Below are 13,022 nucleotides of genomic sequence, written 5' to 3' on the forward strand. Positions count from 1 at the left end.
GGAGTCATGGAGATTAAACAATTTAACGGGTCAGTCTGTTCAAATTTAATTTTCCTCTGATGGACAGTTGCTAGTGGACTAAAACCATTTTCTTTCTTGGGGGGCTCTACCTACATGTTTCCCTGTCCAATTTGTTTGTACAATGCAATAAATTATAAGTAGTTCAGCCAGCCTACTACTTTGGCCGGGCTGAGTCTTTGACATAAATGACGATGTCCATGGTGTTTGAGAAGTAGAAAGAAAAAAATATTGTTGTCCATACCAACCAATTTCAAATATAATTTCTGCTTTTCATGTGTGAAAATGAAATCAGAGGTCCGACTGACGTTACAAGAAATGTTCTGGTTAGAATATGCTGAAAATCAACATATTTATTACTTTAGATTAGCCACCAGGGCAATTGAGAGTTTGAATTCCCCTACAAAAAAATCTCTGGGCTAAAATCAGGACATTTTGCCATTTCCATGGAAAATGCATTGGAGTCAATGGGGAAAGCCAAATGGGGGTTGGGGTTTGGTTTTGGCACTCCAGACTAAACAAATATTGCCTAAATACAAGGTCCTTGTGTTTTTTTTACTTAGAGAGATCCGTCACCACCTTAAAAACTTTCAGGGATAAACACAGAAAAATCAAGCTTTTTCAGTACTTATGAGCACTGTGTTTTTTTTCTATAAATTATTTTTTATTTACCTGAATGTGAACTTGATAGAAAAATTGATTTGTTAGTTCCCCAGTATTGCCCCCTCTGACCTTGCATATCATAGCCCTCACTTCTTCTAGGAGGGTCTGATTACTGTCTGTGCTGGCCCAGCTCATTTGACCTTCCCATCACCTCCCTACATGTAGTAGGGAGGAATTTCATTTTAGTGAAAGTTCAGGATCTGCTTGGGCTGCCCTAACCACATCCAAGATTGTGGCATTTTCAGGGCTTTTGGATGCCTACACAAGGGAGGTTTTTACAAGTGAATAGCATGCATAAAATATGTTCAATGCACATGCAATCTTATGGGAAGATTTCTGTTAGAATAAATGGTCTAGTGACAGAGTCTCTTTAAAGTTTAGTGTCTTTTGTGTGTTGCCAGATCTATACACTAATTCAACATGAAGATTCCAACACTATGCCGCTGTGCAGGAGCTTCCTGTAAAACAGACTGGTCACTTCTGTTTCCTCTCTTTGTACAGATGAGAGTCACTTGTACTTTTACAAAGGCCAGGAACATATAGAGTGTATTTATATTTTTTATTGCTAATGAAAAATATATCTAAATTAATGTTTTGTGCCCTGAATTCAGCTTTAAGGATTTTAAATGGCTCCTAGAGGTTACAATAGCTCCTTTTGCCTATCCTAGACATGTTTTTATGCCAAAAAAGTAGATTCTCTTTACCCTCGTATTTTTTTTTTTTTTTACACAGAAAGGAAAATTTTCGCAGCAAAAAAACAAAAGTAAAAATTTAGAGCAACACTATATAATAAAATGTATATGTATATATTGCACAGCATGCCACGGTTGGGTCCTGAATGGGTGCTATGTAGTACCAGTGTTCGGGTTATGGTCCCTTTAAGGGAAGTGTGTGGGTACTCAGGGATCTCACCTGTGACGGATGAGAAAGTCCAGGGTAGCCATGTCTGTATTACTGAGGTATTTGGGACCCAGAATTTCAGAGGCCCTGAAGTGACATTCGGGTGGGAAAAGGGCCTCCACAGGGACTCCAGTCCACACAGGGTTAAGAGTCTCCAGGAAGCAGTACTAGGTGTGGTGGTGTGAGTAGGAGTTGGAGAGAGACACCTATTTGGAGTGCTACATGTATGCTGTAAGTAGCCAGATTGGGACTGTGCTAGCCTTGGGGCAAAGTCACATCTATGATCTGTGTTTCCGTATATTTCATTTATGCTGTTGTGCTGACGACAAGTAGACTTTTTGTGTTGTATTTTCTTTTTGCTTTGTGTTTGCCTTAAGAGAAATAACCTTTTTGTTTAAAGTTAAACGGCTTTGCACATGGTCCCCTGAAGATTTAACCCCAAAGATTTACAATATATACGGTAAACACCAAATCAACCCAAAGTACCACTCAATCCAAAATTTTTATTTTATATATATATATATATATATATATATATATATATATATATATATATATATATATATATATTTTTTTTTTTTTAAATTCTTGTGCACGCCAAGCTTTCCAACTCGTTAGTATAGTAAAAGTCAACTTCTCCTGTCCCTAGGAGGTTCTCAGACCAGGCTGTGATTATACAGTACTGAAGATTGCATGTTCAAAGAGGGGAGGTAGCTGTGTGTAGCACGGTGCACAGCATCATGTTTCAGAGTGTCACCAATTTAAAACTTTCACACTGAGGCGCTTTTCAAGCGCTTTTGCGCTAAAAAAACATCTAAAAAGCTCACGAAAACCTATTACCATTGAAATTAATGAATGCTTTCACACAGAATCGGTGGGCTGGCGGGGCGGTTAAAAAACCCTGCAAGCAGCAGCTTTGAAGCATGTTTGGAGCGCTTAAAAAGGGCCTCAAAAACACCCCTCTCCATTAAAAAGAATGGAAAGCACCTCAAAAGCTCTTCAAAAACATCTCCAAAGCCCTGAAAAGCTCTCCAAAAGCACCTGAAAAGTGCCGAAAAGCACCACAAAAGTGCTCAGTGTTTTACTGTGCCTCAGTGTGAAAGTACCCTTAAAGTGGAAGTAAACCCTCCTATCTTTTTCAGTCAAGGAAGCTGCCATCTTGGCCTCTAATAATTCTTCAACTGCCAAAATGCTGCACATGTGATCAGTTATGACACCAGCCATTGGATGGTTTGAAAGTTTGGTTGAGAGCACAACCAATGTGAAAGTTAGCATTCCTGGCATGCCAGGAATGTAAGTGTTTTTTTGAAACTGGGTTTACTCCCGCTTTAAGGGCTGCCTGAATGTAAAGATTACCCACAGAAATCAACATAACCTTACAGAATTTGGTGAGGGCCCTGAGTACATAGAAAAGTGAGGAATAATGGAAATAAAGACATGGGACCTTACAAAATTACATTATCATTTATATGTACTTAGGGCAGCATGAAAAGAAAACTGCATTGGACTGCATTGGACTTGCAATTGCTTAGTCTCCTTCTTTCAGACCTGGAACACGTATGCAGATCTGAAGTTTCCATTAGCCACACTACCATAACAGTGATCTTTAGCACCATTGCTGCAGACAATGACATACTCGCATAAATACTGTATTTGCGTGTATAATTTATATTTATATATTATAAAACACATACAGTGCATTTTCAATCTCTCTCTCTCTCTCTCTCTCTCTCTCTCTCTCTCTCTCTCTCTCTCTCTCTCTCTCTCTATATATATATATATATATATATATATATATATATATATATATATATATATACATATATTTGCTTTGAAGTATTTTTAAATTTAGGTTTATGCTGCTCTGAAAGTTTTTTTTTGTTAGGAAAGACAATTTTGTGACTACGTTTAATCATTCTGATATTTTGATTGCTGCATTTGGTGTCTGGTCCCTCACCACTCGCTTGCCATGAAATAGAATTTTAAATGAGTACAGAGAAGGAAGGCAGTGCCTTTTATGTGACTGAGATGTAAATAAAATAGGAGAATAATAAAAAAGCATTTCACTAAATAGAGAAATTGTTACATAATGTAAAGTTTTCACATGCTGCAGGATAAAATGCTTATGTTCTCAGGAATTTTCTATTGGCTTCCAAATTAAACTGTGGTTTAAAGTGGTATTTGACTTTTTTAAATACTCTGATTTTAATTTATGTTTTAGATATCTGGATATTTACAAGGAAAGATTACCAGTGGATTGTGTCAGTGTTTCAATGTGAACCAAAAAGCTCTCCACTTCACCCTAGGTTCACCACATTTCTGCATGTTTGCGCAGACACGGCAATCCATTCATTCCAATGGGTTGCCATGTCTGTTTCTGTTCATCTTTTCAAAAATGCAACAGCAGAGAAATTGCAAGGTCTTTTTTTGCAGTTCCCACGCACACGCACAGCAATTTTACATGCGTTGGGGTGCCCTTACCCACAGCCTTAGCTGAGAGCAGTAGGAGTCATTGGCTCCTGCTGTTGTCAGTCAGATCCTGTAATAAGGGAGCAGGGGTCCAAGCCATGCTGTCTTTGTCTATGAATGCAGGCAGAGCAGTTTGGGAGCAAATCTGTAGCTATGGGGGCACACAAAGATCAGGAGCCAAGAACACCAGCGGGAGACCTCAGAAGAGGTGGTTCTGACATCCTCTGTGCAATTCTATTGTGCTGAATAGGTAAGTATAGCATGTTTACTATTAAAAAAGAAAAACAAAGAAGACTTTATAATCACTTTAATAGTCAGTATAGGAAGATGCCTTACACTATTAGTCAGTGGAAAGTTTCCCCCTTGCATTGGTGGGCAGTGTAGGTGTTCACCACTGCTTATTACTCAAGTAACCCCCTTAAAAATCTGAGGAGTAACCCTAGAGTTACATGGAACCGTGGCTGGGAAAGAGCAAATAGAGAGTGGGATGGGATGTTTTTAAATCTGCAGCTTTCATTAAAATAATCCCAGGTAATCGTGCCATGAATTGTTCAAGCACTTCCTCTTAAAGGGTGAAAACGCTCTTTTCCATCTCCCAATTGTTCTACTGCATGGTCACCTGGTATTATTATCTTCTTAAGGCCTCATGCACACTGAGCTCAAAAAACACCCCTTTTACGGCGTTTTGCTTTTTTTTAGCCTGTAAAAGCACCTCTATGTTACTCTATGTGTCCATGCACACACAGTACTGTAAGTGTTTAAGGGCAATTTAAAAGAGGAACGTTTACAGACTGAAAAAAAAAAGCATTCAGGAGAGGAGCTTTTGAGGAGGAAAAAACTGTTGATGCTCCTAAAAACGTTAGGCGCCTTTAGGCCATTTTAGCGCTTGAACGATAATGCATTCCAATGCCCTGAATAAATTAATATTAATATTTTGGCCAACAAGAACAATTGACTACTGACCTTAATACTTTTTTTTATTTGCACTAGCATCCAAATTTTCAGGACAAGCTTTTGGGGTTTACCCCCTTCTGCAAAGTCCAAGTATCAAGGACAGTATTCGATTGTTCTTGCAATAGCCCTAATATGGCTACAATTACTTCAAGTATTCTGGCCAAGGGAATCCATTACCGCTCGCACGATGCAATGTGCAGCTTTAGGCGGGTTAGCTTTTCTCTGGCGTAGAGAGGAAAAAAACAAATGTCCTGTGCAGGAAACCCAAGGAGACACAAATTACGTGGACATTGCCCACTGCTGTTGCCATTATTCTATTTTAAAAATTGGCAACTGTTTATGATTCACAGCATTTTAGCAATCAAAATATCGCTGAGACAGGGTTTATGCCTGCCATAATAGATCCATGGTGCCCTAGGCACTGTAGCCCAGTTATTCAAATGGATATGCAGAACAACATACCAGTTAACTTTTCAGAAAGGTGTTCTTATTCTTTAACCTCAACAGTATTTTTTCCCTTATTATTTACAAACAGATTCCAGTTATCCAGTTTTGTAGGAAGCTCTTTATTATTTTGGGCAATAACCTTGACTGTTAGTGCACAAGTGTATAGAGTGCTTTCCTCAATGCATTCCATAACCAGCAATAAACCTCTAATGACCTCTTCTCTTCCCTTCTCTTGTAGAATAACTTCAGTGCCTAAAGACAGGAGAAGATTATCACCCAGGTGAAGAGTGTGTGATGAGAATGCCAACTATGGCACAAGAAGGACTAAAAGTGGAATGACATTTCTGGAACCGCGCTAAAGGCGCTTCAGCGAGACTGACTTTTAAGGTCATTTGCGCATACTTTCTTAGCTGTTTGTAAGCAATATTTTTATTTCTAGTGTGGGAAGATTATTTTTTAAATGGACTGTCGACAAGGAATACGCGTGGTCTCAAAGCGGACAAGAAAGAAGAAAATGGGACCATTTAATAAAAGCAATGGCAGGGGCTTAGACTCCCTGCCTTCTCTGTCGATTCAGTGTCAAATATCTAGTCTATGTGTGACAATATGTATGGGCTGGCCTCAGTGCTTTACTGAAAAGGTATATATTATGAGGTAGTGGTGTATAAAGTAGATTATACTGATGTTAAAGGAGACCTCCAGGTAAAAGAGAGCATCTTCAGGTAATAGAGAATTATGAACATTTCATAATACCATCATAAAGGATGGCTATGTTTTTCTGCACACTAGCTGAAATTGCCAATCGGGCATAAAGAATAAGTAATTGCACTGGGTGGTACATTAAAAGTCTAGGGAAAACACAGGAATGAGAGGCACTGTGGTCTCACTGAGGGTTTCTTACACTGCAGCTCTTACAGTTTAATATTGTAGGTATAAATCTGAAATCTGGGCAGATTGCTATTTGCTAAATGCACAGATCTTCAACGTCCAATGTATATTTTCCTCCTTGCCAAACAAGGGCAGGTCCTAGACTGTAGACCAGGGATCTGCAAACTGCGGCCTTCCAGCTGTTGCGAAACTACATGTCACATGAGGCATTGTAAAACTCTGACATTCACAGACATGACTAGGCATGATGGGAATTGTAGTTCCTGAATAACTGGAGGGCTGTAGTTTGGAGACCCCTGCTGTAGACCTCCTTACACACTGCATTGTAGTCTTTATTACAGCAAGTCTAAGATCTCCCCCTAGCCTGCAATTTGACAGTGAACAAGGCAACAATATCAAGACTATGTTCTTTTCTCTTCTGTGCAGCCAGTCTTGTGACCCGTGTTTAACTGTATGTCCTATACACTGGACCTCCAAGTACACTACATGGAGGGCCTGCTCCCAGTCTGTGATTGGATAGTGAAAGAGCAGCAGTAAACTGATGAAGCCCACCCGCCCTTCCTCTCTCTCTTAATTAATCCATAAATACCTGGTTTTATAATTATACCTCCTTGGAGTTCACATAAAGAACTTGGACATATGTCAAGAGGCAGGGCTGTGACACATAGAATAAGAACATTTACCTTTATGTGTTACTAAAAATGTTAATAAACTAAAAGTTTAAAAAAAGTATTACAGTCTTTACAGCAAAACAGCTATGTAATATGGAGAGGTTTACAGCACCAAGGACTAACTGGCAGAACAAAATAGAATTCATGGGTGTATAATGGCCATTTTAAAGGATTATTGAATGTACTTATTCAATCTTCCCCCTCCCTCAGTAGCAACATTCCTAATATAACTACACACCTGAAATGCAAGAAAGACTTAGGTATACATTGTCCACCCTGCGCAGAGCCAAAACAGTGGTTGTATCCTCTCTCATTTTGCTTTGTAATCAGGTGCATGAGCTAAAAGACATCATAAAGCCCTCGTGAACGTTGCTTAAAATTATATCTACAGCTCATATTTCATTAGCATTATCGGTGAGTTGTAGATATAGTAAAAAATACCCGCTCTATACAACAACATTATTTTCAACAGTAAATAAAACTGATAATGTATAAGAAGTAATCACAGACAATGGAGACTGTAGCATCCCTTTGAAACCTGTAGCAATGAAAACTGTAGCATTAGTGGTCAATAGAGAACCTTACATTGTCAGTGTCATGCGGCTTTACATTATTGGTTGGCATTGATGTGCTTCATTACATTCTAATTTGTGCACCCTTACATTGGTGATCAAGAGGGAAGGGCTTCTTTATATTGGTGTACAGTTTGAAAGAGCCCTCTTACATTGGTGGTTAGTGGTGAAGTGCCCCCTTTCAGACAGGTAAAAAGATCATTGGCGACAGTATACACTTGCCAGAGAGGCATCACTGGCCCCATGTTGCAGTGGGAAGGAATAAGCAGTCAGAAAAAATATCAATTCATGATTGCTCAAGGAAACCTTGGCAACCCCTGGTGGAACCCTAGTTGGGAAAAGTGACCCCCAAACAGTAGTAGCCACCTGTGTCTTTAGCCCAACATATGTATCAAGATTGCAATGCATGATGGGATAGTCGAATACATAGGCCAGACTAAAACCAACTCTTACTGACATCTGGAGGATGTGGTATGTTGTTTAGCAAGAAAGTGCATTGGCTCTTTAACTTGTTCATACCTAGACCCAGGGATAGTTACCTTGTCTTTAGCAGCATATCTTGAGCATGGAGCCTCTGAGATGAACTAACATACTCTCCTTTGTATGTGATGACAGCTACAGTGTGACCAGTCATGGTTTGGCTTGATTGGCTGTTGACAGCCCTCTGCACACATGTTTAAGGCCTAACACCAACAAACCCCACTCTGGTACTTGAGCAAGTACCCCTGAAGGTGTCATCACTCAGCATTAAGGGTACAGCATAGTACAGAGAGATATGGACTGAGATGAGAAACGGGAGACCTATCACTTGCAAGAGGGTGTCCCAGAGTTCAGCAGCCAATTACAGGGGGGTGCAAGTAGTTCCAGAAGATACATAAAGTCTTTGTGCTACTCCCAACTCTTCAACCCCCCCCCCCCCCCCCCTCCAGGGTTAGCTACAAAAATTGAGGCCCAACTGCCTAAATGAAGGTCCAGGCTGATCCACTCACAGAGAAACGAATAATTATCTCTAGCTTTTCACCAATATATATTATATATGTCCAAAATCCCTTGCCCCACTAATGGCAGGGCACGGCTGGTATTCAACCTCAACCACTCCCATAGCCGTACTCCTGGCTATCGGGGACATCTAGTGGCCTAAGAGATAGTTACAATGGACCGCCTCTGTGCCCTACTCTACAGTTACATTCGGAAAGTTGCTTCAGAGGGTGGGGCAAATTTGTAAAGTGGAGTTAAAGGTAGACTAATTATTTGACTTATTTTTTAATTGGATTTTATTTTTTAAGAGCCAGTGAGGAGTCCTGTTACTTTATGATGTCACATGTCAAGTACTTTTGTAGAACACATACAGGTGACTTAGTAAATGTTTATAATCTAAAGTAGGGAACTCAATATCGTTATAATACATGAGTGTTCCTTTACAACTTGCTGTTTATATACATATATTTTCATGGAGATTCTAAATATATTAGCACCACTTGTGTATTATGACTCATTGTCATCAGATATGCTTCTGGTGAAAGTAAATGAGATTTTTTTTTTATGTTTTCCACGCAAGTATATGCATTAAGAAGAGCTTTGTGTTTTTTTATGCTTTTCTACAAAGATTTAAGATTCACTTACAATCACTGGAATATCTACAGGTAATGACAAGCGCATCCAAAGTCTGTGGTATCTGCCACAGCCTTCTACCAGCATGCTGGATATAATTGTCTTTCAGGAGCCAGAAATCACTAAAAGTGTCCTTGTATAGGGCAGTCCGCCATGTATTCACTTTAAAGGAGAACTCCAGTCAAGGCTAAAATGATCAGTAAAATACAGTACATAGGGTCGGGTTATGTCCACTTGGAACAAAAGTTACAGATGTTTTCATAATACATTTTCCAAACTTCTTGATTCTATTCATTAAAGTTGGTTGGGTCTGCTTTTGACTCAGATCACACAGTTTCCATTGGATCGTGTGGTTTAAAACATACTCAGGAATGCCAGTAACATTTGGGGTCATATGCTGAAACATTACGTTTATAATTTCTTGCTGAACAGTGGATGTCTAGCTATTCCTATAGCTTGCTACTAAATGTGTTCTTTGGAGTTGGCTTTTAATATTAGAATAAAATGTGAACAAGACTTGATATCTGTATCTACCCAGACATTCAAATGAGATTGTCTTGGTTGGTATATAATTTCTTCTCTACATCAGTGATTGCCAAGTGTATATGAAGCTGTGAAGTCACTTTAAGATGTACAAAAGAGGTCTAATAGGCTACAACCAATATGGCAGGTCAACAGTCCATTCATTGTCCATTGTTTGGAAACTTTTACCTGATCACTAAAGTTGCCTTCAAACCGTGCAATCCTTTTGCCTTCATCCAGCCAGGGACAAATTCCTCAGTCTATGAATTTGTTAAATGAGAGACTGCAGAATCTACTAGAAATCCCCCTTGGTCCTGATAGAAGCTTATACCTCAGGTCAGGGGAATGTGGTTCTTGGGGGGAGCTATGTAGAACTGGTAAGAGGCTCAAAGGACCTCTTTATCAGTTCACAAATATTGGGGAGCTTTATTTGTTGAGGAGATGCTGAAGTAGGATTGTCTTTCACAGCAAAAACAAACACATTTTCATAATGTCTCTTTGTGCAGGGTTTGGAAATACATAAATAAAATTTACATTGAAACGAAAGAAATTTACAGCAGGTATCTGACAACTTGGCTGATGCTGAATAGGGTACCTTAGTCAAAAAGATTGAGAAGTTCTTTTGGAGGTTGGGCATTTATCAAGTATTTTTGGGCACAGTACAAATTGGTGGGTGTGGAGTAGACCTATAGACCCCACCTCCCAATTTAATAATTGAAAAAAACAAGATTTTAAAGTACCTTATATAGTGAATCTGATACCCTGCCAGATATAATGTTGGAAGGTAGATCTCCGCATTCCCATAGCACGAATGTGACCAAGTTTGGCTTTTCAGGCAACCCATTCCTGTTACCACCCCCAAGTCCTAGGACAATCCACCTAAGGATACAAAGACTAGAAATACTGCATTATGTGCCCTCTAGTAGATTTTCTATATGAATATATACAGAAATCATAGACCAGCTACATAAATAGTTCAGCTGAGAGGCCAGGCTTTGCCTGCGATGAATATGCAAGGGATAGGTGATGTTTCCCATAAGGTTCAGGGTCCTGGACAGCCGTGAGGACCAAGAAGAGTATTAGGCTCTGCCCCTTCACTAAAAAAAACTATTATTCCATGAGATTTATCCTTAAGCTTTTCTTGATACTAGAATCTCACCTGAAATAAACACACATTTTGAAAAATCTCCACTTCTGCAAAATCACATTGATTATTAAGATCTAACACAGAGACACCTGATTATTTTGATGCATTATAAAACAGACCATCACCTGGATAAGTTAAAACCTTCACATACCTGTAGACTGTCAAGCATCCAATGGGTCGGAATGGATTACAGTGCAAGATATACCCCAACAGATGGGTGACATAAAATGCTGGCATTGTACCCAGAACCCTGCTCTCAGGTCAAGTTGAGTCTGACAATTTGTTTACTTGGCATTTTCCAGAAGGGACTGTGTGTCTGATGTTAAAAATTCAAACCAACATATGAAATTTGGTCTTGGCTTCTGTAAAAACTAAAAATATCACCATCCAATAAGAATGCTCCTATTGGCCATGGAGGCACTCTCACTGGAAAGTGGAACAGAAGATTGATGTGGTTGGAGCTTATCTCCGGGAGGAAGGTTCCAGAGTAGTTGGGGTTGTTAGTCATAGAGTATGCCTTGGATCTTACTGGAAAAGAGAGTTTGCTAGCATCATACATCATGTGACCAGGGGACCAAAATATATGTTTAAAATGGACTGTCCTAAGTACGCATTTAGACATTTTCTATATGCATATGTAAAAAACACTGAGAAATACCTACTATCAGACTACATGCAGAATGATCACTCTGTATTTGACCTCCTTATCAATCTTCAAACCTGAAGTCTTGAAGTACACTTTTCAAAGGTAAAAACTGGCACAAAATGTAATTGAACTCATAAGTGACTCACAGACACAAACATCAAACTCACACAACACAGGTCTTTGCATGTAAAAGAGTCTGAAAGAAAAGTGTGTTGCTCTTTATAACATCCGTTTCTTCCTTTTTCTTTTCTAACCTCTCCTAGAAACATGAAAGTGGGGAGTTAACTGATGGCTTTGGGCAAATCAGACTTTTCTTCTAACACTTCCATACATGAGGGTCCAATTTTCTCCTTAGTACAAATAAGACTTACATGATGTCCTTAGGATAGCTCTGTTCAAAGTGTTGAATAAAGAAACATAACCATAAAGATGTTTGTATGTGGCAAAAAGTCACAATTGTCATCTTTTAAATTTGATTAAATATTCCTTTTGATAGAACAAAGAAAATGTTGTTTGATTTTGTCACAGTTAACAAAAGAAATTGTGGTCATGTATAAAGGTGGCATGAACCCTTGACTGATGGTAAGACATGCAGGCAATATTCAGGTGTCTGAAGAGGTTTTTTTTTTTTTTTTTTTGTGGATGCATAAATGTGAACTCTTGGTTTAAGGAAGGGGTTATAGAAGCATGGGTCCAGTATTTGGTGTGCCCCTACCATAGACTATGCTCCTAGGGACATAGCCTGGTTTCACACTGCCACATTTTTCACCCATATTGTTGTACTGACCTTAATGTTTGGGTAAAATTATCTTATTTTGATTGGTCCCCGGGGGGCGGGGGGACTTATACTTGGTCTGGGCCCCTCCAAGATCAAGAGTCTGGTTACAGCTGCAAGTGCTGCTACCTTTATTTAAATGCCACTGACTCAGCCACTTCCAGTGCTCATGTTATGCCTGTGGAGGTAGAAGAACCTACTGTCATCATTTGCCTATCTCTGCAGGGAACGGAAGCAAACAGAAAAAAACCTTCAATGTGTTCTTATAACCCACTCCCACTCTGCTCCCTCTAGCCCCACTGCCATGACTAATTCCTTACTATTCACAATTCCTGCCATCCCTGCCAGCATAGACATCTAGGTGTCTATTTATAAGGGTTCATATGGCAGATTTACCCCAGATTTTCCATATATTTGCATATCACTGGTTTCTGAAACACATTCCACCAACAATCATTTTTAGAAGATTCATTGACTGGATTTTGATATGCATTTATTCTAAATGTGGTGTTTCTATTTATATGTAGTAAACTTACATTTTCCAAAAACATTCACCTATTAACGCGGGCCACGTTTAAAGAGTACCTGTACTGACTAATGCATTAAGTAAGACAGTGTTGAGTAAAAAAATAAAAAAACAGAAATTGGTACAGTATACTTTTAATTTGCTATGTTGCTCCTGATGGAATCTCCAAAGATCTTATGCAAATGCCAGCTTTCTCAAAATCAGAATTTGTGT

At 39.1% G+C, this 13,022-nt stretch overlaps 1 protein-coding gene across 1 annotated transcript in view; it reads left to right on the plus strand.

The window, feature by feature from the left end:
* Positions 1 to 11,045, plus strand: part of SHISAL1 (shisa like 1) — a 219,263-nt gene extending 208,218 nt beyond the window's left edge. Inside the window, exon 5 of the mRNA XM_077469381.1 lies at positions 5,690 to 11,045. Coding sequence (XP_077325507.1) covers position 5,690 — 1 coding nt within the window. The 3' untranslated portion in view covers positions 5,691 to 11,045. The remainder of the gene's footprint in view (positions 1 to 5,689) is intronic.
* Positions 11,046 to 13,022: the final 1,977 nt, after the last annotated feature.

This window comes from Lithobates pipiens, unplaced genomic scaffold (assembly GCF_037356315.1).
Source record: "Lithobates pipiens isolate NorthernLeopardFrog02 unplaced genomic scaffold, aLitPip1_a1.2 Scaffold_8, whole genome shotgun sequence".
NCBI lineage: Eukaryota > Metazoa > Chordata > Amphibia > Anura > Ranidae > Lithobates > Lithobates pipiens.